Below are 22,564 nucleotides of genomic sequence, written 5' to 3'. Positions count from 1 at the left end.
CATATGAGCAACAATCCTCTCTTGTGACTGGAAGTCAGCTGACCTCTACATGAGACAGATTAAAATACCGTATGTATTTGTTTCTCTCACAATTTCTACATACTTTTGTTAAATAATAAAAGTAAAACCTTTAGCGCTGTGTAACTTATTGGCAATAAATAAATAGAAAAATTTGAACATAAAGGGGTCCAAATGCCTCATTTTTTATGGATCAGGGAAGAAAACTGATAGTAAATCTGGGTCCATGAGCGTGTGTCTATTTGCACAGGCACTGGAAACACATGTTCATTTGCTCCCAATGCATTACCTTGCAATCTTTTTGAGAACTCATGTTCGTGTGATACAATTGTCTACGCCTTTTGTAGCTAATGATGGTCATCAACAAAAATCAAAAGAAATCTCTTGATGACTCTCTTTATAAACACAGCTTATAGCTAAAGGACATATTCCAAAAAATGTGAAATTTACACAGTCTAAGCAATATAGTAAGTAAGTTTGGACATGACATTGGAGGCTTATGTGCTGTTAATCTATAAGGCTGCATGCCTGACTAACCACTTGTGGGCTAGTTGGTTCACCTGGTTAATCGGTGTAAATAACATGTTCTGCTGCCCGGTACGATGTACAAAAAGACAGGCATACAGATTTTTTTAAAGTAATAAGTGTCATGCTTCAGCTACGTTTGCCGAGACCGAGAATGGTGCTTGTGCCGTTGTAAGGCTGCAGATGCACACTTGATCCCCAAGGAGATATGTACCCAGTAACACTGACTAGGCCAGATCTTCTTGATCCTCTCTTGACCGAAGTCTCCCAGGAGATGTGGGAGCCAAAAGTTGTTTGGGGGATTAAAAAGTGCAATCCCCCAGCCCATGGCTGCTATTCTAAACATGTAACCATCACTGCCAAGCCTTAGGCCAGCTTGGAATATAGCCTTATGGCACCAAGCAATATTGGTGGGTTTATGGGTTCTCCAAAAGGAAGTATATGCCTAATTGGGACAAAAGAAGGGGTAAAAAAGAGGCAACGGTAGCTACCTGAGGCTCTTATGGAACAATATTGTCAATGTTTAAAATTGTTTCTAAGGGGCACACATGTTCAACATTCTTAAACAGGGATGTCTAGATCACCAATGTGAGTGCTTGTGAACACGCTTACATCATTTTGCATTTCTGCCAGTAGTAGGGATTTAAATTGTGATGTTGTTTGCTTTATGAAATCAGTTGCAATAAATGATCAGCATTAGTTTGCATGGGGTTATCAGGCTATGGCTAAGCATTAAAAAATAGCTTTTATATGTCTCTACTTTTGAATTGCAAATAATTAGCAAAAGGTGACCAGTCTGTCCGAATGACTTAAGATTAATCATTAAACCATTTCAATTTCACACTGAGTTTTTAAGCCAGCTTTGTCCTAGTCAGTAGTTTCTTTTTCTTGGGGAATGTTCATTTGTAAGGATGCTTGGAAGAATTCTCCTCTTAACTTGTGCCCTGGCACCTGTCGTGGTTGCAGATCTCTGTGAACCAGGTAAAAACATTTTATGTGTGTGTGTGTGGGAATTAGCATGACAGATGCAACACTGTGAGACATACATTAAGCCTGTAGAATGTTCCCTCCAGTGAGACAAATATCTTCATTGTTTGCGGTTTTAAAGGAGCTTACTTGGTAAATTCGGTAAAGTTTCTGCCAGTTCGGTCTGTAGACTGAGAAAAGCTAATCTGGTTTTCGACACATGTGCACCCTTCTGGTAATATTAATAAATGTTCAGGGATGTGTATATGTATAAAAAGGGCTATGAGTGATTTAATTTTCAATGATATAATAACTCTGAAAAAGAAACCTAAGAAGTCTTGGAAACTTGTAATCTAATGCAATTCAGTTAGCCAAAAGAGTATGTCCTTAAATTTTTGGGGCATCACACCGTGTTGCATAGACTTGGGGTCATGTATATCTCCTTAAGTCTGATGAATTACACAGAGTACATGTCAATACATAGTTTCAATGTAAAGAAAATGTCAGTGATGTTCTTTAACTACATCCCTTGCTAGGTTGGAACTGACGAATGCTGTTTGTGTCGTTCAGTGCCCAACACTTGCAATATGATCCTGTGACATATAGATGCACATATGCGTATGTACATATTTACTAACTGTTCTGTAACCCAATTCTTAGTTCTCCCTCTCTCTCTCTCTCTCTCTCTCTCTATATATATATATATATATATATACACAACATTATGGAATCTGGCTGACTAGCCTTTCTGTGCACCTTTGTTTTTCATTTCCCTGTAAATGTCTTAGGCAGAGTAGTTATTATAATCCACATTTAGTTGTCTTCACATTTTTCCCACAGTTTAACTCATGCATTGCTTTGATTGTCTTGCTGTGTGAACTAATCATAAGAGAATGTTAATAAGATTAGAAACACTACTTGTTCCAGTCTTTATTAGAACATTTAGCATTTTTATTATTTTTAGGGGCACCGGAAGCCTTTAAAGTTCGTATTAGTGTCAAAGCCGCACTGGGAGATAAAGCAGTAAGTGGATGAATAGCAATTAATGGAACAAACACTTTGTTTCTTTGTATTTTATTTTAATTATTATTCACTGCAAAGCTTTGTATTATTTGTGTACATTTGTATTTTTTTATATTTTATTTTTAATTATAAATTTGGTTTTAGCTAATAATGTATTAAAAGCATAGGACTGACAAACAGCAGACATGGTATATTGACATAGATATGAGAGTAGATAGTGGAATACTAGATTCAATGGCAATTTGAGTAAATCCACATTGTTTTCCTGCAATTTTCTGCAAATATAAGTGAATCTGCAGATTTTTTTAGCCTACAAAATATATATGTTTGTATGTAGGTAAGCATGAATGTATGTGAGCATGGATGTCTATGTTTAAGGGTGTGTGAGCATTGATGTGTAGGTGCTGTGAGAATGTGTGATAGCATGATGTGTTAGATGCCACAGACAAGCTTATTGGGGGAACAGATGGCATGGGTAAGCTGGAGCAAAAATGGCACAGTCAGGCTGTATGGGGGCACTGATAAGCTGCTAGTAGGCAAAGGTGGCACTTACAAGCTGTTTGAGGGCAAAGGAGGTACTCACAAGCTGTTTGGGGGCAAAGGTGGCACTTTGGGACAAGCAGCAACTTTTGCCCCAGGCCCTGTGGTTTCTAGCTACACCCCTGCATGTTAGTGTGAGTGTCTGTGTGTGTTTGGGTATGTTAATGTGCTTATCTGAATGTGTGTGTCAGTGGGTGTGTTAGTGTTGAGCGCCTGGTTATGTTAGTGTGAGTGTCTGGATGAGAATGTTACTATGTGTGTTACTATGTGTTTGTGTGCATATGTGCATTATGTAAAAGGAAATATTATTTCCTTGCTTAATATCATGGTAGGTATATTTTGTACAACAGTTGCGGAGCTACCTGTTGCTTAAAGGCACTGTTCCACCTACTGCCGTATTTATATATTTGTATATGGAAGGCTTAACTGTCTTGTGAAACAAAAAGCAGGCATAGGTGAAAGTTTCTTACAGTCTATGTGTTGTTTTTATGTATTTAAATCTTGCACTCTATACTAATGTACAGCCCCGATTCACCTGGTTTTAATAATTTGCCAAGTCACAGAATTCATTGTTCTCTATCTGATTTTGTAACACAACATTCTCTTCTGTATCCTTACTCTGGCATATGTCTTCTTATCTTAATGGACTTAATTTAACAAGTTGTGTTGGCATATCGGTCCTTCAGAATTCTTTTTTTTCTATTTCAATCTGAAATTTGTAAAAATAATAAACACTATGTAACTTACTTGGGAACTTTCTGGGTTTTATCTGGACTATCTGGAGGAAGCCCTGCTTCCAAGGTCTCCGGGTCAGTATCCTCTTTCCCCATACAGGGGTGGTTTTGGCCACACCACATCCCAACCCACTTTCCTCACACTCCCCACCCTTAACAGATTCTCGCACCGGGGCCCTGAGGTTTCTAGTTATGCCCCTGAATGTATTAGCATTGTCTAGTTTAGAGTGTCTGTAGCAGGGGGTCTCACTCTGCAACTATATGTACGATGAAGCCTTACGCAAACCAAATCATTTAAGATACTTAAAGCTTATTTAATACAGCCTGTCTGCCAAGATGCCTTAAATATGAATGATCTGCTGCTATGTCACTCTAGAAAAAGAACTTGTTATGTTGTTATCTGTGACTTTTATAGGTTTCGCTGCCCAGTTTCTTTTACAGTAAGTAACTGGATTTTTCTGGAGTTATATTATAAAGGAGTTACTAATATAAAGGTGATCAACATTTTGTAGCTAAATGTAGCATTAGAAGCATAATTTCTAGCACTGTTAAATACCGAATCCCTTCCCAGAAGTAAAATCTTCAACCATAACATTTTGTCTCCGTCGTAATATTAGCCAGAAACACTTAGTTGTCCACAGACATAAAAAGCAGGCGCTGATGGACTATTGCCATAGAAACTGAAAAACCTTAAAAGCTTCTGTGTTGTTTTTCTTGCGATTAAACCTCTAGAGGACAAAATAAGATGGTGATTCTGCTAAGGTTTGTTTGCATCACATAATGTAGATGTAATTAATGTTTTCTCTAAGTGGAACCACACCTTGTATGTATTGTGTACATTTGCAATAAGCAGATTTGTTAGAGATGTAGCGCTGAACAGGGAGATAAAGGTATGTTGCAAAATCTAGGATATGCAATAGATACTCCCTACATTTACAATATAAGATTATTCTCGTACTGGTCATCTGGCAAATCAGACAAATGGCCCTTTGGCCAGTGCCCTATAGGGACTCCCAGTTATCTTTATTGCTGTTTGTGTGTCAAGTTCTTTTGTATGTGGCTACATATGCTCCAAAACTATAAGGCTGTACTGTGCAGCAGCGTATATCCAGCAGAAGGCCACACAAGATATTTTTCAGCCACTGCCCATACATTACCAGGGCAAATTTTCATTCTCTGTGCCATGTGGCAAATATTCTAACATGGAGGTGGAAACATTATGTTTTGGGGGATGTTTTCTGCTAAGGGGACAGGACAACTTCACCACATCAAAGGGACGATGGATGGGGCCATGTACCGTCAAATCTTAGGTGAGAAAATGGGTCATGGATGGGTATTCCAGCATGACAATGACCCAAAACACACGGCCAAGGCAACAAAGGAGTGGCTGAAGAAGAAGCACATTAAGGTTCTGTAGTGGCCTAGCCAGTCTCCAGACCTTAATCCCATAGAAAATCTGTGGAGGGAGTTGAAGATTTGAGTCACCAAACATCAGCCTCGAAACCTTAATGAGGATCTGCAGAGGGGTGTGGGAAAAAATCCCTCCTGAGATGTGTGCAAACCTGGTGGCCAACTAAAAGAAACGTCTGACCTCTGTGATTGCCAAATTTGAAATGCATTATTCTGATTTTGTTTTGTTGTTTTTCTGTCTCTCACTGTTCAAATAAACCTACCATTAAAATTATAGACTGGTCATGTCTTTGTCAGTGGGCAAATATACAAATGTATTGTAATTTCAAACGATAAGAGGTTTACAGGTCTCCACTTCTTGCACTAGATGTCACTGTTGTGTCCAAATAGACAGTTATGTGAAAAAGAAACTACAATTCTCTTTGAATTCTATGATTTTACATATCAGGACTTAATCACAATTATCTGTTCCTTAGCAGCTCTAAAAATTAGGTAATTACAACAACACATGACATATTACAAAGTGTCATGATTCAGTCAACAAAAATAAATGGAGAAGCCATGTGTGAAAAAATAAGTACACCCTTGCTGCTTTCAGAGGAATTAAGATGCTAACTAGCAGACAGGTGTCGCTAATCAAATAATTGTTCATCGGCAAGTCTCTATAAAAGCCAAAGTTCTAGCAGTTTGCTGTTCTGGAGAATTCAGGTGTGTGTTAACACAATGCCAAGGATGAATGACATCAGCAATGATCTTAGAGAAGACAAGTTGTTGCTGTCTATCAATCTGGGAAGGGTTAAAATGCCATTTCCAAACAATTTAAAGTCCATCATTCTACAGTAAATAAATGTATTCAAAAGTAAAAAAACATCCAAAACTGCCATCGTTCCCAGGAATGGACAACCCAGCAAATCCAGCCCAAGTTCAAACCATTGCAGAAAACACAAGAGTTACATCTCAGACTCTACAGGCCTCAGTTAGAATGTTAAATGTTAAAGTTCATGACAGTATAATTAGGAAAAGACTGAACAAGTAGGGTTTGTTTGGAAGGGTTGCCAGAAGAAAACCTCTTCCCTCTAAAAACCTAAGCACGGTTTAGGTTTGCAAAGTTGCATCTGAACAAAGCTGTAAGACTTCTCAAACAATGTCCTTTGGACAGACAAGAACAAAGTGGAGATGTTTAGCCATAGTGCACAGTGCCACGTCTGGTGAAAACCAAACACAGCATATCAGCACAAACAACTCATACAAAGTGTTGACCATGAACTCCTCTCTATACCAAAGTATTTTAAAGTTAAATGTGAGGTCATCTGTCTGACAGCTAAAGCTTGGGCAAAATTGGGTCAAGCAACAGGACAATGATCCCAAGTACGCCAGCACATTTGCAAAAGAATGGTTACAAACAAAAAGAGTCAAGGTGTTGCAATGGCCCAGTCAAAGTCCAGACCTTAACCTGATTGAAATGTTGTGGCGGAACCGTAAGAGAGCTGTGCATAAAAAACGTTGTAAAGAAGAGTAGGCCAAACTTCCTCTACAACAATGTGAGCGACTGATTAAGTCATTCAGAAAACGATTACTTCTAGTCATTGCTGCTACAGGTGGTTTTACAGGCTGCTGAATCATAAGGTGTACTTAGTACATGGCTTCTCCATTTTGGCTTCATTTTTGTTGAATAAACCTTGACATGGTGTAATATGTCATATGTTCATCTGAGGTATATATATATATATATGTACAGTATGTCCTGATATGTAAAACCATAGTACACGACTGTACTTAAATGCTTTATAATTGAACAAATCGGAATGTACTATATATAACACATACTAATATTTTACTGCAAAATAATCGCTATAAGGCCTCTGTATAATCACTCTAGATCCATAAAATAATGTTGTAAAGGCATTTATCACATTTTTCATTAATTATAATCAAAGCAGTTTTATATAATATAATGCTGGGGTTATATAATGTTCCATATAGGTTGTGTACCATTATATGTTTATGACTGTTGTATTCAGAGACAAAGTTCTCCCAGGTGGCTCAAATTACAGTTTTTAGTATACCTTTATCTGGAGTAAAAAGATATTAAGCCATGATAGATTAGTCTCCTTATTTTGCTTATCATGAGCTGTCAGTTACCATCAGAGTTTGTGAAGCTGTGCGTTTCACTAGGACGCAGATTGTTTTCCTGATGCAAGGACTTTGCAAGCCAGACGACTTATAATGTGCTCAAAAAACTTTGGCACCCATATGGTACAAAACAATTCCCTTGATTCAATCAACACCCTTCATACCCACCTTTGCACAGTGAAATTTGCTTTTGTCACTTATTTACAATGACATGTGATGTCATTTCTGTTAGTAGTTGGGCACATGACTTCATTGCATTTATTAGGTCAGAGAACACATGATTTTATATGAACAGATCTTTTTAACAAAACTTGCATTTTTTGTTAGTCCAACAGAGATTAGTCCAACAGATTAGCAAATGTCCTGGGACAGTTTTTTATGACCCCAAAGCAAAATTATCTAGGGGCTGCCCTCACACAAGAGTTTAATTGTACAGAAATAATGTTTTATACATATTTAAATAAACATAAAATACAGAGCCATAACATGATTAAATGTATCAAAGGTTTGCAGCTGTGTTCTTCTCTATTCATGATAGAGTTCCATGGATCAAAGTAGACCCAATGCAGCTGCCTACACTGCTTGTATTACGGTGCCTAGGCGCACGCTGCAAAAAACACATGCAAAAATATACAGATTATCCTTAATGAATGCCCGGGAGAATGCATTGCAAAATTATAGTCAAAAACATAAAACTAATCCAAACAGATCCTGAGGGACACCAAAAGAAAAAGGTTACATTGTCATATCAATTCTAAAAAGTGTTTGTAACAGGAATATAAAACATAAAAACAATTATATAGCCATCCTATTAGTAGAATTACAAATCTTTTTAAAACCTTTATTAAAGCATTTACTAGCGCCCCTGCCATAGAAGATCACGGTGTGACGCTCCATTTCCTAGCTTCGGAGGCAGTTTCTTGTTCACGAGAAGTTGGAAAACCCAGACTGCACCCAACCCAACTGTTCCAGTTATTCCCTTTAATAACTCTTTATTGCACATTTCCTGTAACCACAGAATAGGCTCCATTTATTCATCATGTTAGTGGGGTATATCATACTAAAGTCTTAGAAAACAGTCCACAGTGAGGGATTTACATACATAACCAGTAGACGTGCATTCGAAATCGTACAAATTGCAAATATACCGAATTTTGGGAAACTCAGCGATTCACACAAAGGCACGAAAACAAGGCCAGACCACCACACACACGAAGTAGATGAAATCAAAGCAAAAAACTCCAAATTACCTTATAATGAGATGCATTGGAATTAATATTGCTAGCCAAGGCTGGCATCAAAGAACTGTTCTACCTACTCATCATTCTAATACTGTTGAAATCCCCAAACTATTCTCATAAATGGCTCTTTATTTATGAAAAATGTTATCTTAGTGAAAGTTTTGCTGGCAAAACCTGTCATGTGACACAAATGCAGGCACTGTTGTTGTTACCATAGAACCCCCCCCCCCCGTCTTTTCCGGGTTGTGTTATGTGGCTACATCTCCAGGGAAATAATGCATACTAGTGGAACTGCACCTTTAAGGCAGGTGTAATGATCCTCAACATACCTGGGAACATTCTGGTGGGGTGTGAAGCGTGCCGAAATGCTGTTCCTGTGACCCGTAGAAGCAGCGCTTAACCCAGATTCTCTGGGGTCGAAACCTGGAGAGATCCCAGGTATGGTCATCAACTAATGGATGTTATGTCATCTGACTGGTAGGCCAACATGTAACTCAGTATATGATGTCATAACCATGACACTGGGCAAAAGGATACATGGCTTTAGGAACATTGTGCTATGAAGGCTGTTCCACCTTTGTGATTTAGTTACCGTCAAGTTTTTCATGAGACCTCAGGTTGCAAATTTTGTTCCTTACAGCAGTAATGGAGACATATTTTTCTTAATTCTTGTCCCTAGGAAACATATGAAGTGCTGGAGGTCAATTTAGTGCAGCAATGATTCTGTTGCTCACTCAGCACATATTTGCGTTTGTAGCACAACTCCAGTGGTGTATTAATTGTTTAAAGGGACACTCCAGTGTCCAATACAGCTACAGCAATGAAGAATACTAATACTTTGCCAGTCGCTGGCAGGAAAGCATTTGGGGGTCTTATTAGACTCACTTGAAAATCTCTCGCAAGCCAGTTGGCTGTTAGTATACAGTGCATGCACACTGGTGAGCATGAAATGCAGTCGGCCAGACATGTCTCTTGAAAGCCAAGTAGTTGGGGGCAGGGAATTCAGATGAATCCCTCCATGCATTTGCAACTAATGCGGACACTCAGCTCTTATATGCATTACGATAGCTGGATTGTCCCTTGCTATTAAGAGTGAGATATTACCCCATCATAGGATGGTCTGATTAAAGGATAATAGGGAGTACAATGACCTTTTTAAAAATGTTTGACACCTCATACCAGCAAAGTGCTTACAGCACCGGTTGGGTAAATATTTAATGGCACATCACAGAGAGTTGGTTTACTAGTTATCAGAAATGTTAAGCCAGTTAGTTATAACTATTCACAGAGCTGTCTTAGAATATGATAATTATTTCTTAAACATATTTGTAAATTTCCTATAACAGAATCTATGATAGGCCTTTTATTCTGCTGTTATTTGTCACATGGCATTATTGGATCAGATCCAGTCTGTTTGGAGGGATTCTTTGTTTCATGGGCGCTGCTCTGGGATGAGTGATGTCGATATACAGCTATATGTTAAGTTCAACGTGCTTAGCATTTTGCACTTTGTTTTGTATTTTTTTGATATATTGCGGGTATGATGTTGCAGAGATTGGTAAGAATGCATTTAAATTCTGCAAATTGTCCTACGCAGAAGGTCACTGCCACGTCTTGGACACGGGCAAAAGACAATGAATGCGACTTGTTGCCATCTTCTGTTAGGCAATTATGTTATCAGCAGAGACTAAGCCAAATTTCAGGGATCCCATTTATATATTATTTTTTTTAAGTGGTAGAAACGTGATACAAGCAGAGTGATTTCCACCAGTTGAGATCTAGTTGTTAAATGGTAATAAAGATTAATCCAAACTAAAGTATGCCAATCACCCCCTCCTCGAAGTCCAAGAGCAGTAACCGGGCGTTAAAGTCACATATCAGCAGTCTCATATCAACAGGAGTAGTTTGGTGCAAAGCACACACTCTAATCATATCCATGAAGCTATTCTAACGTAGGCATGAAGTTATTTGTTGTTTTGTGGGAGACATGTTAGTGAACCTTGTGAGAAATCATTGCATTGATTTAAGTAAATTGAACTGAGTTTTCAATAATATCTCAAAAATAAAACCTATCATGCCCAGGCAACTACTACTAGTAATATTTGTCTCAAGGCAAACACATGTTGTGTTATCTGTATGTATTAGCAGGTCAGATTATAAGAAAATGTCAATGGTTTGGTGGGATTAGCAGATCTGAGATGATTCCAAGAGCTATTAAAGTTCAGGGCAATGTAACATGTAACACGAGACTATGGGCATACATGGACACCATCAGAAATTCTCATGGAGAACACATCTCCTGCGTGGCATATATCAGGGAAAGAGGCAAATGCATATAGTGGGATCCTGCAGAATTTGGAAACCGCGCAGAAATCTAATGCATTGAATGCCCGATTCTACTGCATCTACTGCATCCAGTTGCAGCTTTTGGTTACTGACATTGGTCTTCCACTTTTCTGCTGCTCAAGGAAACAGGGCTTGCTTAAGGGGATTAATGCTTCTTGGTAGGATTACACGTGGGCTCCTAAAGACAATATTTTTAATAAATGTTTGGAGCCAAGAATATATATATATATATATATATATATATATATAAATATACCGAATATAATGGCAAACCAATAGCAGCATTGCATTGTAACAAGGTCTTCCAGAGATGTATAAGGTTGGTAAGACTCTTTCATTTAGCCCTGTTGGTGTAAATGAAGAGAAGAATCTTTATTTTTCGACGGGGCAATTCAGTGTACATTTTAAGGGCTCTCAGGGCGATATGTAATTATCAAAGTTATGTAATGCATTGTTTTGGATTGTATCCAAAATTTTGTAATAGTTTATGAATTTTCTGTCTTAAATTTAAGGTTAATAACTGAAATGTATCACTTATTTGCCTTAAATTCAAAGCCGGATGTATAATCCGTTTTACTAACACAAGCAACATTCGCAAGAGGAATCTGTCTCGCACCACTTGCCAATAAATTAATATTTAACACGCCTTTAAAGAAGACAAATGTGTGTTGGTTTTTGCTGATTATCACCATCATTCTTGCTAATTGGGTTCCATTGTTTGGCTCGACAATCCTTTCTTCTGCTAACCTTTTAATGCAAGACTCCTGGCGTGACATTGATATACTGAATAGATGTTCCCTAATGGTATTTAGAACAAAGTCATTCTTCTAAAAAGGGCATAAGAGAATTTGACATAAGGAACATGGTGAACTAAGAATGACGTTAAAAAAGGAATATAGCCTTTGTAAAACATCTCAATATTTGAACAATTTCTAAATAGCCTTCAACTCCTTTATGTATAAAATTACTCAAGCCATAGGATGGTGAACAAGCTTCAAAGTGACATTTAGCACTGAACCTTCTAGGATGCAAACGTTTTAGTAGATACATTGAGTTTTATATTCTTCATTTCAACCTTAGATAGCAGGGAAAAAAACCATAATGTTTTTATAAGATGTCATTAGTAACTTTTACGTAGGGATAATTCAAATAGCAAAAAGGCTTAGTGTGTTTCGTCCCTGACTGGCACTAAAGCTTTTGATTAAATGCCAGTGAAGGTGAAGAATACATTAACCTGTATTAAAATTATCCCTGTATTTGTTATTATTCCTTTACCTTATTGCACATTAAAACACCTTATTGAAGCCTTTGACAGTGTACAGTCTTTATGTTTTCTTTATTGATGCTGGTAGTGGAAGCATCAATACTGAAGGTACCTGGCATCTTTCAACTGATCAATCAGGTAGACTGCAGGTTTCAGAGTCGAATAGACATGGGAAAGAGCTGTAGACAGATTATATCTCCTCTATAAAGTGCATTTGATATTTTGAAATGTAGAACTGGGCAATATATTGAATGTATCTTGAGTAAAATATACTGTGACAATCTTTGTCCCCAAACAGCTTATCATTGCCCCTAAACAGCTTGTCTGTGCCATTGTTTTTCCAAGCAGCTTGTCAGTGCCTCCAACCAGCTTACTTGTGCCATCTTTATCCCCAAACAGCTTGTCAGTGCCTACGAACAGCTTGTCTGTGTTACCTTTGCTACAAAACAGATTATCAGTGCCCCCAAATAGCTTGTCTGTATCATCGTAATCCCTAAACAGCTTGTCAGTGCTATATTTGCCCCAAAACAGCTTATCAGTGTCCCAAAGAGCTTGACTATGTCATCTTTTTTCCCCAAGCAACTTGTCAGTTCCTGCTAACAGCTTTACCGTGCCATCTCCTCATCATGTTCTGAGGAGGCTTTTTAATCGTTTCATTGTCCAATTTGAACCAATTTGCTAAGGTTTATTGGCTTAACATACATGATAATTCCATGAATACAGAAAAGAAGCTTTAAACAGAAAAGGCAATTCTTCGCAGCAAGGGCTGTTCTGGTTTTACTCTAGCTGCCCAAAGGGCCATTTGCTTGAAAGGATATTTAATTGAATATGAATTAGAGCAGCTAGGCATATCCTCAAAAGACCTAGGACTGTTGCAACTTTAGTAAGTACAATATTTCTTGTAAGAGACAACAATGAACATCTCTTAAACGTGATTATTTATCTATTTATCAAAACTATATTCAAAGGCTTCCCCTTAGACCAATAGGGAATATTGTTCTCATATTTCAATCATGCTACTAATTGTTACTAATTTGTTATCAAACTACAATGCCTAGGCTCATTTAAAATTGAACAAAGAAAGTTTGTAGGAGGACCTCATGGAATTGTGGTTCTTTTTATTTGAATGTCGCATCATTACATTTCTAATTATCCTCTTTTTCCTAGTATACCTGGAACTCTGCAGAAGAATATCTCTTTAAAGCTGTCATGGCCTTCACCATGCGCAGTTACACACGCGACGAAACATTTCAGTAAGTGGACAATAATTACACAACTGCAATCATGCTTGTAAACGCTGGCAAACTCACTCACAAATCAGGCCACGTGAGTTCACACGTTAATAACATGTTTCAATGTAAATAACATAAATTGCCAAAGTGCCGGGAAATATGTGCTCATTGCCCATGAATTATAGGAAATGTATTTGTATTGCCTGAGTACAACCTCATTAAGCTACACTAAGAGTCATTACTAACATCAACATAGTTCTCGGTGAAACGAATGCTATTACCTTGGTTTCAGCCATCAGCCATGCATGCAAAACTGCAGTAAAGCAAAACAGATCTTTTATCAGTTATCATCTTTATTTTTATTTTTAGGATTTCCAATATTTTGCTCTGCAACGTTACAAAGAGAGTCTCTTTCTGGTTTTTAGTTACGTCTCCTTTGAACGACTCCGTTCCTTTCCCCGGCGCCAAGGTAGAAGCAGCGATCAGGTAATGGTATTAAAGTTCTATAAAGCAGATGTCTAATATCATGGAGGTGATGATTGACCGATATATCACTGACTGGTATCTAGTTGGTTCACTTGGTGTTGGTCTGGGCATACATACAGCAGCCTCTGGGTGGGGGACGAACAGATGGACAGACAGACACATACACCTCTTTTTAAGGGACTCTGTGTTCTATTCACTTATGAGGGGGTTACAGGAGAGTTGGCCATTTCCACTCCCTGATATCACTATGCTGCATGGAGCAAAGACCAAGTGAGCTTCTCCTGCAAGAAGATCTCCAAATAAGTGGAGTCTTTAGTCAAAGATAATACCTTTTAGGTAGGGAGCTTAGGGACAACACAGAAAAAGATGTAGAGTCAGGCAAACATTCAGAACCTCAAAGGTTCTGAGGTTCCTTATTTGATCTGAAAAGGAGATATCTAAGGTCCCAAAAGCTTTAGTGACTACACCTTTTTCTTTATTAACCCTATAACAGTTATCACCGTCAACTAAAGACTTATCAATAAAACAATATGCATTTTCCTAAATCAGCAATGCCTTATAGGGGGGCTGCATTATGTACATTAAGCAGATACACACTGACAATATTTCTATAACTCTTGTAAGTACAGTTCTTAAAGAACGAGCAGCATTCATTTCTGTAGTGTCAACGTGTTTATGCCGTACATAATTCATATTTGCTTGCAGACATGAAAGAAACAGGATCAACAGCGCCTTTCTTTTAAATGACAAAACACTGGAGTTTTTAGAAATCCCCCCTACGATGGCTTCTGTTTCCGAGTCTCGCAGATCGTCTTGGCTTATTGTGTTTGGAGTAATAGTCGGTTTAACCTCGGTGGGAGCCATGTACCTTGTAGTGTCTGGAGTCAGACGGCAAATGAAGTAAGTTACACTTTAAAGTTTAAACTATAGAATAATCACTTTATGTACAAACTCTTTTAGGTTACAGTACGTCATGTATTGCCACTCTTCGCTTCTATTATCATGAAGAAAAAATGATGTTTAGACGTATTTTGTGTTTAATTTCTCTGCTGTGTTGCATAATGTTCACTTTACATTTGCTTGCTATACGTTTGAAATTAGTTGGGGTTAAGCTTTCGCAGAGATTTTCCACAGTGGTCAGTAGGTGGTCCTGCACGCGAATTATTAGATATTATGATTGATTAGACCTAGGATCTGTATTATTCACAGTTTTCAAACCAGAAAAGGTTTGACTACACTGTGGTATAATTACAAAGATTAGTATTTTAGAGCTTCTTGATCCAAGTTGAAATCTGATTGCCTATTGGAGTCAAGAAGGAATTTTCCCCATTAAGTGGCAAAATTCAAAATAATAAATCTACGAGCCTTATAGAAAACAGGTATGCTTTATTCATAATGTCATCAGAAGGGGAAACTGTCTTACATAGCGATACTGATTGCTTGTATAGCTAAAAAGCCCATTTGCACTCTTATCACGAGAATAATTGAATTGCAATTCATTTGGCTTAAGACACAAAATACTGATGCTGGATGCCTGTAATTAAAGGCTAATGGAACACTGTTATTGCATTGATACGACTCAAAACTCCAACCATTTCCAAGTTCACAAAATACAATAAAATGTTATTACAGTTAATGATTTGTAAGGACGCAAATCATGTGTTATAAACGCCTGAGATAGGCATTGTTCATGATCTTTCAGTTTCTTATCTTATGATTTCATAATGAAAGGCATGCAGCTGATATAAAAAGTTCCTTCTCTGTCACACTTCGACCAAGGATCAAGGTAAAATTAATGTATAACCTGCACAGGAGGGTCTGCTGATTTTTTTTTTAATGTGTAATTCTGTTTTTTCAGGCTTGCTTTATTTTCTGTTAGAACACATTAACTAACTGTTAGAGGAAACATGCATAAAAAAAGTAAAAAAAAACCCCTTCATTTTACTATGCATTTTTCAGGGAATAGTGTCATTATGATAAACTGTGTTCCAGTTAAATGGGGAAAAACAACGCATCTAAAGAATCATATCTCTACCAACAGATTGTTTTTTTTTTTAAATATATTTCCATGTCAGAGCCCGTTCCAGACTGGCTGTCAGCCACACTAGACAAATGCCGTCAGCAACTCCCACCTTCCTTTAACACGTGACCACACACCTGTTATTAATCCGTTGCTAGCTATAAAGTGTCAGGGCAGATTTTACCACTCAAGTCGATACCAGTAAGCCCCGGTGGCATTAGTCCCTCAGTCTTGCCAGTAGGTCTATCAGAGGTAATTAAAGGACAGAATATTATCAACATTGCTGGAAGGCTTTGAGGTCCAGGTGTGGAAATCACTAACCTAAACACATTTTTTTTTTAATTTGGAGTTTGTTTCATGATTACTTTGAGACCCGTGCCCTACGAGTAACCAGTGTAGTCTAGATTTGGGCTGTGCCTAAGGAGAGGCGAACCATACTCCTCCGACATCAAAGCATACTTCTAGGGTTGTTGGTTCTCTCATGCAGAGGAGACAGGGTCTGGAGCTGTCATTTGGGCAAAGCCAGTCTGATATTCTGTGAGATATTTGCTTCTTAAGTAACAGCACAAAAAAACATTTGAAGCATTCCTGATTCTGGTCTTAACCAGAGGTGAAGCTTATAATCATTTTAACATGGCCTGTACAATGTACAGAGTTATCAAACTGTCCCACGTTTGCCAAATCCATTAACTCAATGTTTTGTGATAGTTTTAGGTTTAAGGCTGAGAGAGGGTTTTTTTTAAATAATGTGGCACATCCAACAGTTTTAGAAACATTTCTAGATTAACAATTCATTAACAATTCATTATAAACACTAAAGTGTTGGACGTTCCATGAAACCCAGTTGATGCCCTTTTATTTAGTCAATGCCATCTTTAAAACGAGCCAAAAGAAGCAGACATCCTTGGACAGGACAGCTGTCCTTTGGGCCCCCTCAGCAGCTGCTATAGTCTGGAGGCAGTGGCATAGCAACCGGGGTCATAACTCTGACAGGGCCCGTAACTGCTTGTCTCTTGTGCTCGCACACTGTGCAAACAGCCTTGTTTCTACTATGGGGTAATGTAATGGGTCACATTACCGTAGAAATAAGGCTGCGAGCACAGTATGGGAGACCCAGAGACTCAGGGCTTGTCCGTGTTTGCTAGAGAAAAAGCTGTATGGGTGCTAAGACAGACCTGCTAAACTGTTTGGGGCAAAGGTTGGCACTGTGGAACATGTTACAAGTTGAGTGGCCCCACGGCAATTTTTGCACCAGGGCCTTGTGGTTTCTAGTTACGCCCCTGAGTGGAGATCTGTGTGGCTGCCACTTTCTCTATTGCCTCCTGTGCCAGAATATCACATCATATAACATCATATCCTGGGGCAGCACGCAGCACACAGGCTACAGAGAAAGCATTAGTGCAGGTAGCTGGGGGGGGCACAGAGGCTGCTTTTCCCGTGCCCCCATTGTGTTTAAGACTTTAAGGACTTTAAAATCCTCACAAATACTTGGTTCATTTATTTTCATTATGATAAAGAAAAACATGAAATTACATATTTGTATCAATTTATGACATTTCTAGTGGCATCATGCAGAGTTTATTTAAAGCTGAGTGGCTGAAAATTTTGCAAGAAAAACGCCTACTTATCACAATATACCTGGTAGGAATTTAAAAAACTATGTAATACTCAAAACTGCAGTCATATGCTGGGTATACTAAATTGCTATGCCAATAGCTTTTCCTGTTCTCCATTAAGCTAATCTCCAACACATGCATATAAGGATAAATCAAAAGCAACAATAAATAATAAATTAACACTATATCATACTTTATACTGTATTGTATTTGACAAAGACTGTGATGTTCCCAGTGTCACTAAATGTTCAATAACCATTCTTTCAACATTATATTGATATTAGATACCCACATTGCTAAATCTACAAATTGTTTCATCATATCTAAATGAATATTCTTTATATTTAATGGAAAATGTACGCTTTTTTTTCTTATTTTCTATTTTCATATTTTTAGTTTAATAACTTTTATAACAAAGAAGGTTAAAATAGCTGTGACATTTATATCATATTATTATTTATAGGAGTATAGACATTTACAAGCTAAAATGGTATATGTAAAAAAGACTACAATTAATGTATTGAACTTTATGTCTTTGTTGAAAAAAAAATAGTATATTATAGGACATAATAAACTCACACCTTTAAATAGGAAAATACAAACAAAACATAATGATATATAGTAAAACATCATAAACACACACTTCTGTGTGTGCAGAAACATAAAACAAAATAATGTATAACCATGCATCTCAAGTATAATACACATTATTACTTTTCCATCCCGGTGCGTAAAGCCAGGGCATATAGCTAAGGCAACTTACCTTAACTACTGCTTCATTTCCTTTTTTTTTTGAAATTGTACATTTTAGAAATAGTCATGTTTCCCATTTTGTTTGTCCAGAATCATTACTATGTGTGTTTGTTTAGTGCTAGCTATCTAACATCTAATATCGTTTCAACAGAAAAAGGAAAACAGAAGAAGGAGAGCAGGAACATGAATTTCAAGACAGGGCGTCTGCCGTAAAGACGAACGAAAATGGACCTGATTATGAGAACTTGAGTTTTTTTTAACTGGCTGGAAGAAAATATTTTGTTTTTGCACAGAACCTCCAGAAATATGTCCAATATGTCCAAAACAATTCTCTTTTAACTTTCCACTTTACAGCCCAAAAAAAAAGGCAAATTCAATATGCGTTTTATTTATTAAAGAGATCCATGTTTTCATTTTATATGGATAACTGAAAAGGTAGTCATGGATAGGGAAAAAGACAAAGTAAAATATATGTCCAAATGATCAGATAAAATCGTCTGTTTTACATTGATGGAATATGGGTAGGTATTCATACAACACAAACATTATTTGGTTCTTGGTCTTGTGGTTTATTCAGGAATGCCTTATGCCATCCCCATACATTTTTTTTAAAATCCACTGAACCTCTGTTAAAGAATAATTTAATGCAAATAATAAAAAGTACAAAAAAACTCTGGTTCATAAATTATCTAGCAACTAGCTTGCAGATCATAGATCTAGCCCCAGAGGAGAGATGTTTACTCAGCTTTTCTTTTCGTTTTCTTTATGTTTGTTATTTCATGTTAGTCAACATTAGATCACATTAAATTAATTGACTACAGAGCTGTGCAATGACTCCCCAAATGTAGCTACAGAAGACCAAGGACTGATTAAGGTAGCAGAAGGTCATAAGGATGAGATTTCCCAGTTATTCTCCTGGAGAATCTGCCTGTTATCAACAACTGAAATGACTTGGAAATATAGAATATGACAGCAAATAAGAACCCTTTGGTCGGCCCATTTTTCCTGAAGCAAAGACTCAGACCTTAATCAGTCCTTGATCTTGTCTTCAGGATAAACATATGCGTATCCTGTGCATATTTAAAATCCCTCACTGTATTAGCATCTACCACTTGGGAGGCTGTTCCCCTTACCTACCACCCTCTCAGGATTGTAAGAAAGTAAACTTGAGTTTATGCCTTTGGTTCTCTCTTTTAAATTACTCAAGGGAGGCTGTTTGGAGAACTGTATGGAAGTGTACATTTATATTTCTATAAAAGCATGATTTTACTACACTAGATCTGTGTTCTCTTCTTCGTTATGTGTCTTAAGAAAACATGTATATCCAAGATGTTTTATGCATGGACATTCATATGATTCTTTACCACCTAACACAACTTTTTCTTTTGTTATTCAATATGGTTTGCCCCTTGTAGTTGAAGTTTCTGTTTTTAGAAATAGCAGAAGCATTGTTAAATACTCATCCACCAGGCAAGCCAGAAGGCTTGCTTTTCCAAGAGAAACCTAGTAGAGCTACCACCACTGCAAGGAATTCTGGGTAGGCTCTATACCCACCTGATACATGGATTCCTGCATCAGGAATAGCATTGTTTATTGGCATGGCCTTATCTGAATTGTAAGGCATGTTTGACTTTTCATTTCATTAGTAGTTTGTTGGCCTAACTAAGATTTTTGCTGTCACACCTTCAAAGACAAAAGGGAGCATCAAGATACAGAGCAAAGTACAAATCGTACTACTTTTTTTCTAAATGAGTCGTGCAAAGACATTATCATGAACAATTATGTTACTGAAATCAGCATACCTGTTAGAAGTACTGCGAGGACATAACTCCAGTAGTGTGGACTGTTGGGCTCAATGGGCATTCTCCCTGTGAGTTCTTTAATGTTATATTGTACATCAAGTACTCTACAGAACATTTGATGTATAGATGAGAAAGTTCCAAAAAAATGGGAAATTCCACCTATACCTAAAATAATTAACAATAATGACCTATTTTATGCATGAAGCGCAAGGAAGACAAGCGTGTTTTTCTTTCTTGTTTTAGTTCACCCCCCACCACCATTTTAAAGCGAGCAAGTGGAAGGAAGTACATATATTATCTCCTGATCACTGCCGCACAGTTTGTGTTAGTAGTGACTTACTGTGGGGTATCACCTGACAGTTAGTTAATATGTATCTTGTTCCAGTCAGTGGAGATTGTCATAGCTCCTAGCAACATAATTGTATATTAGGATAAACATTTTTTATTGGATTTTCTGTGACATACTGCATAGAGTGCGCCACCCACACTGTTATTTAAAAAAGTCAATAAGATTTGTTCATATAATGTGTTAATTATTCTTGCTAAAAATGGTACAATTAGAAATTCAAGTGAAAACAATTGTTGGCAGCTGATAAGGAGCAATTTATTCGAGCTGGCCTAGCCATGTCCTTCAGTCTATTCTCATTACACTGTTGGCAGGATTCAGGTATCTGAAAAATAAAAAAATAACAAAAAAATGACCAGCATATCTAAACATTACATCAATCAACAGGCAACAAAAATGTTGTTGTTATTACTTTTTAAAAGGTTATCAGCTTTTTTTTGTACTTTTACAGTAAATCTCTCTTTAATTATAATTTATAGTAGCACATCTCTATTGTTTCAAATTCTTCTCAGTTAGCTAATTATCTGTAGTTATATATTGTTCACTTTAATATTATTTAATAGTTAAGTTTACCCATAGTTCATACATCACCTTTATGATTGCCATCATCATTGCCTCTTTTAGGAGGCTTTCATACGTTATTGTATTTGGATGAATGGAAAAAAAAGAAAGACAAGAAAAGGCCTGAATATAAGATGACCCAATTGAGAAAAAAATCAAACCAACTGTTTTTGCTTTAGTTTGTTTCAAACTCTCTCTAACACTCCCTGTCAGGGCCGGCCCAAGACATAATACCGCCTGGGGCGAAGTTTGAAATGCGCCTCCCCCCCTTCATTATCTACCCTTCCTCTCCCTACCTTCTCATTATCTACCCCCCTCCCTATTATCTACCCAACCCCCCCTTTGTACTTCACTTACCTTTCAGCAGTCCTGCGGCGAGTCTCCCTGCTCTGCCACGGTGCACGTTGCTTTACTGCTGAGCGCCGGAAATGACGTCATATTCCAGCGCTCAGCATTACAAGCCGGCACCGGGACCAAGGTAGAGGGCTCACAGAGGAGAGAGAGGGTCGCCGAGCAGTTACCGAAAACTTGATAAGCGAAAACCTCTCTCTCCTCCACTTATAAAGAAATACGGCGCTTGGGGCGGCAAAGTGCCCCACTCTGCTCCATGGTAGAGCCGGCCCTGCTCCCTGTCGTCACCCTACCTACTTGGCTGTCTGCTTCTGTGTCCCTGTCTCCCTATACTTCTTCAGTCTTCTTTCTCCTCTTCCCTCTTTCACCCTCCCCTCATGCTTTATTTTTCTCTCTCTCTCTTTTGCTCCCCTGCGCTCTCCCTCTGTAGCTTGTGCAGCTCCCCCTTCATCCAGGCTAAGGCATATAGTGTGACAGAATCCCAATATTTATGCTTTAGGTTTTTGTAATGGTGTTTGCTGAAATCTTGCTTTGTTTTAAAATACCTATTGGCCATTATTATTCTAGCAACAACTCAGAAATCTGAATGTGTATGTCTTTTATACTTTTTAGGTTGTGTGTTCCCCTATTTTGTATATTTTTCTACTGTGCATATTTTTCTGACCAAACCTTAGGGATGATCAGCCCCTCCTGCCATACAGGTGCCTCATTAATGGTGTCCAAAGAAGGCATTAAATTGCTTGAGAGTTCCAGTGGGTTAAAAGCCCCTTGGTAAGCAATGTAAAATTAGATAGGACTCCCCAAACTTGAAGTACTTTGACATAGTGGCGGGCTAAGCCATATAGTGTGACGGAATCCCCAATATTTATGCCTTAGAGAGTGTTTTTTTGAATGGTATTCGCTGGGTATAAATTGATTTCTTGTTCTGTTTTGTAAGCATACTGGTGAGACGGATGAGCACTGAACGGAAAGACATCCATATCCTAACTTCCAACGAACCATGTTCTTTACACAAAAGAGGCAATGCTGTTAAGCCACACAAAAAGCCCAATGCTATTTCTAGTATTGGAACTTCGATCTAGTTAAATGCTCTTTCTTGATATGTGGTGTCTTATGTAATAGCCTCATTACATTACATATTAAAGTTGCATAAGAAACCAGAAGTGATACACATTATATTGTTTGATTTTCAGAGAT

The 22,564-nt window shown here is 37.7% G+C and overlaps 1 protein-coding gene and 2 long non-coding RNA genes across 5 annotated transcripts in view; 2 read left to right on the top strand and 1 right to left on the bottom strand.

Moving 5' to 3' along the window:
- Nucleotides 1–22,564, bottom strand: part of LOC128474605 (uncharacterized) — a 208,478-nt gene that overhangs the window by 55,064 nt on the left and 130,850 nt on the right. The gene's annotated exons all lie outside the window — the stretch shown is intronic.
- On the top strand, nucleotides 1,423–18,723 carry CLTRN (collectrin, amino acid transport regulator). 2 transcript variants are annotated; one of them, XM_053456966.1, is made up of 6 exons: nucleotides 1,423–1,524; nucleotides 2,474–2,532; nucleotides 13,368–13,453; nucleotides 13,802–13,918; nucleotides 14,624–14,818; nucleotides 18,459–18,723. In XM_053456966.1, exons 1-6 carry the CDS (start codon nucleotides 1,455–1,457, stop codon nucleotides 18,565–18,567), a joined length of 636 nt encoding a protein of 211 aa, XP_053312941.1. In that variant the 5' UTR covers nucleotides 1,423–1,454; the 3' UTR covers nucleotides 18,568–18,723. The 2 variants fall into 2 exon arrangements, with proteins under 2 accessions (XP_053312941.1, XP_053312942.1); XM_053456967.1 differs by lacking the exon at nucleotides 18,459–18,723 and adding an exon at nucleotides 15,621–15,696.
- Nucleotides 19,118–19,584, top strand: LOC128474603 (uncharacterized). The gene is made up of 2 exons (XR_008346372.1): nucleotides 19,118–19,213; nucleotides 19,530–19,584. It is a non-coding gene; the product is annotated as an uncharacterized LOC128474603 (long non-coding RNA).

The sequence above is a fragment of the Spea bombifrons genome, chromosome 2, assembly GCF_027358695.1.
Source record: "Spea bombifrons isolate aSpeBom1 chromosome 2, aSpeBom1.2.pri, whole genome shotgun sequence".
In the NCBI taxonomy this organism is placed as follows: domain Eukaryota; kingdom Metazoa; phylum Chordata; class Amphibia; order Anura; family Pelobatidae; genus Spea; species Spea bombifrons.
Note: the sequence above shows the minus strand (reverse complement) of the source record. Positions and strands in the feature narration are given on the sequence as shown.

Excerpts from the sequence above, each read along its gene's own strand:
- CLTRN (XM_053456966.1), top strand. The coding sequence starts at position 1,455 with ATGCTTGGAAGAATTCTCCTCTTAACTTGTGCCCTGGCACCTGTCGTG. Across the intron at positions 1,525-2,473 it reads TGCAGATCTCTGTGAACCAG|GGGCACCGGAAGCCTTTAAA; the intron begins GTAAAAACATTT and ends TATTATTTTTAG. Across the intron at positions 2,533-13,367 it reads CCGCACTGGGAGATAAAGCA|TATACCTGGAACTCTGCAGA; the intron begins GTAAGTGGATGA and ends TCTTTTTCCTAG.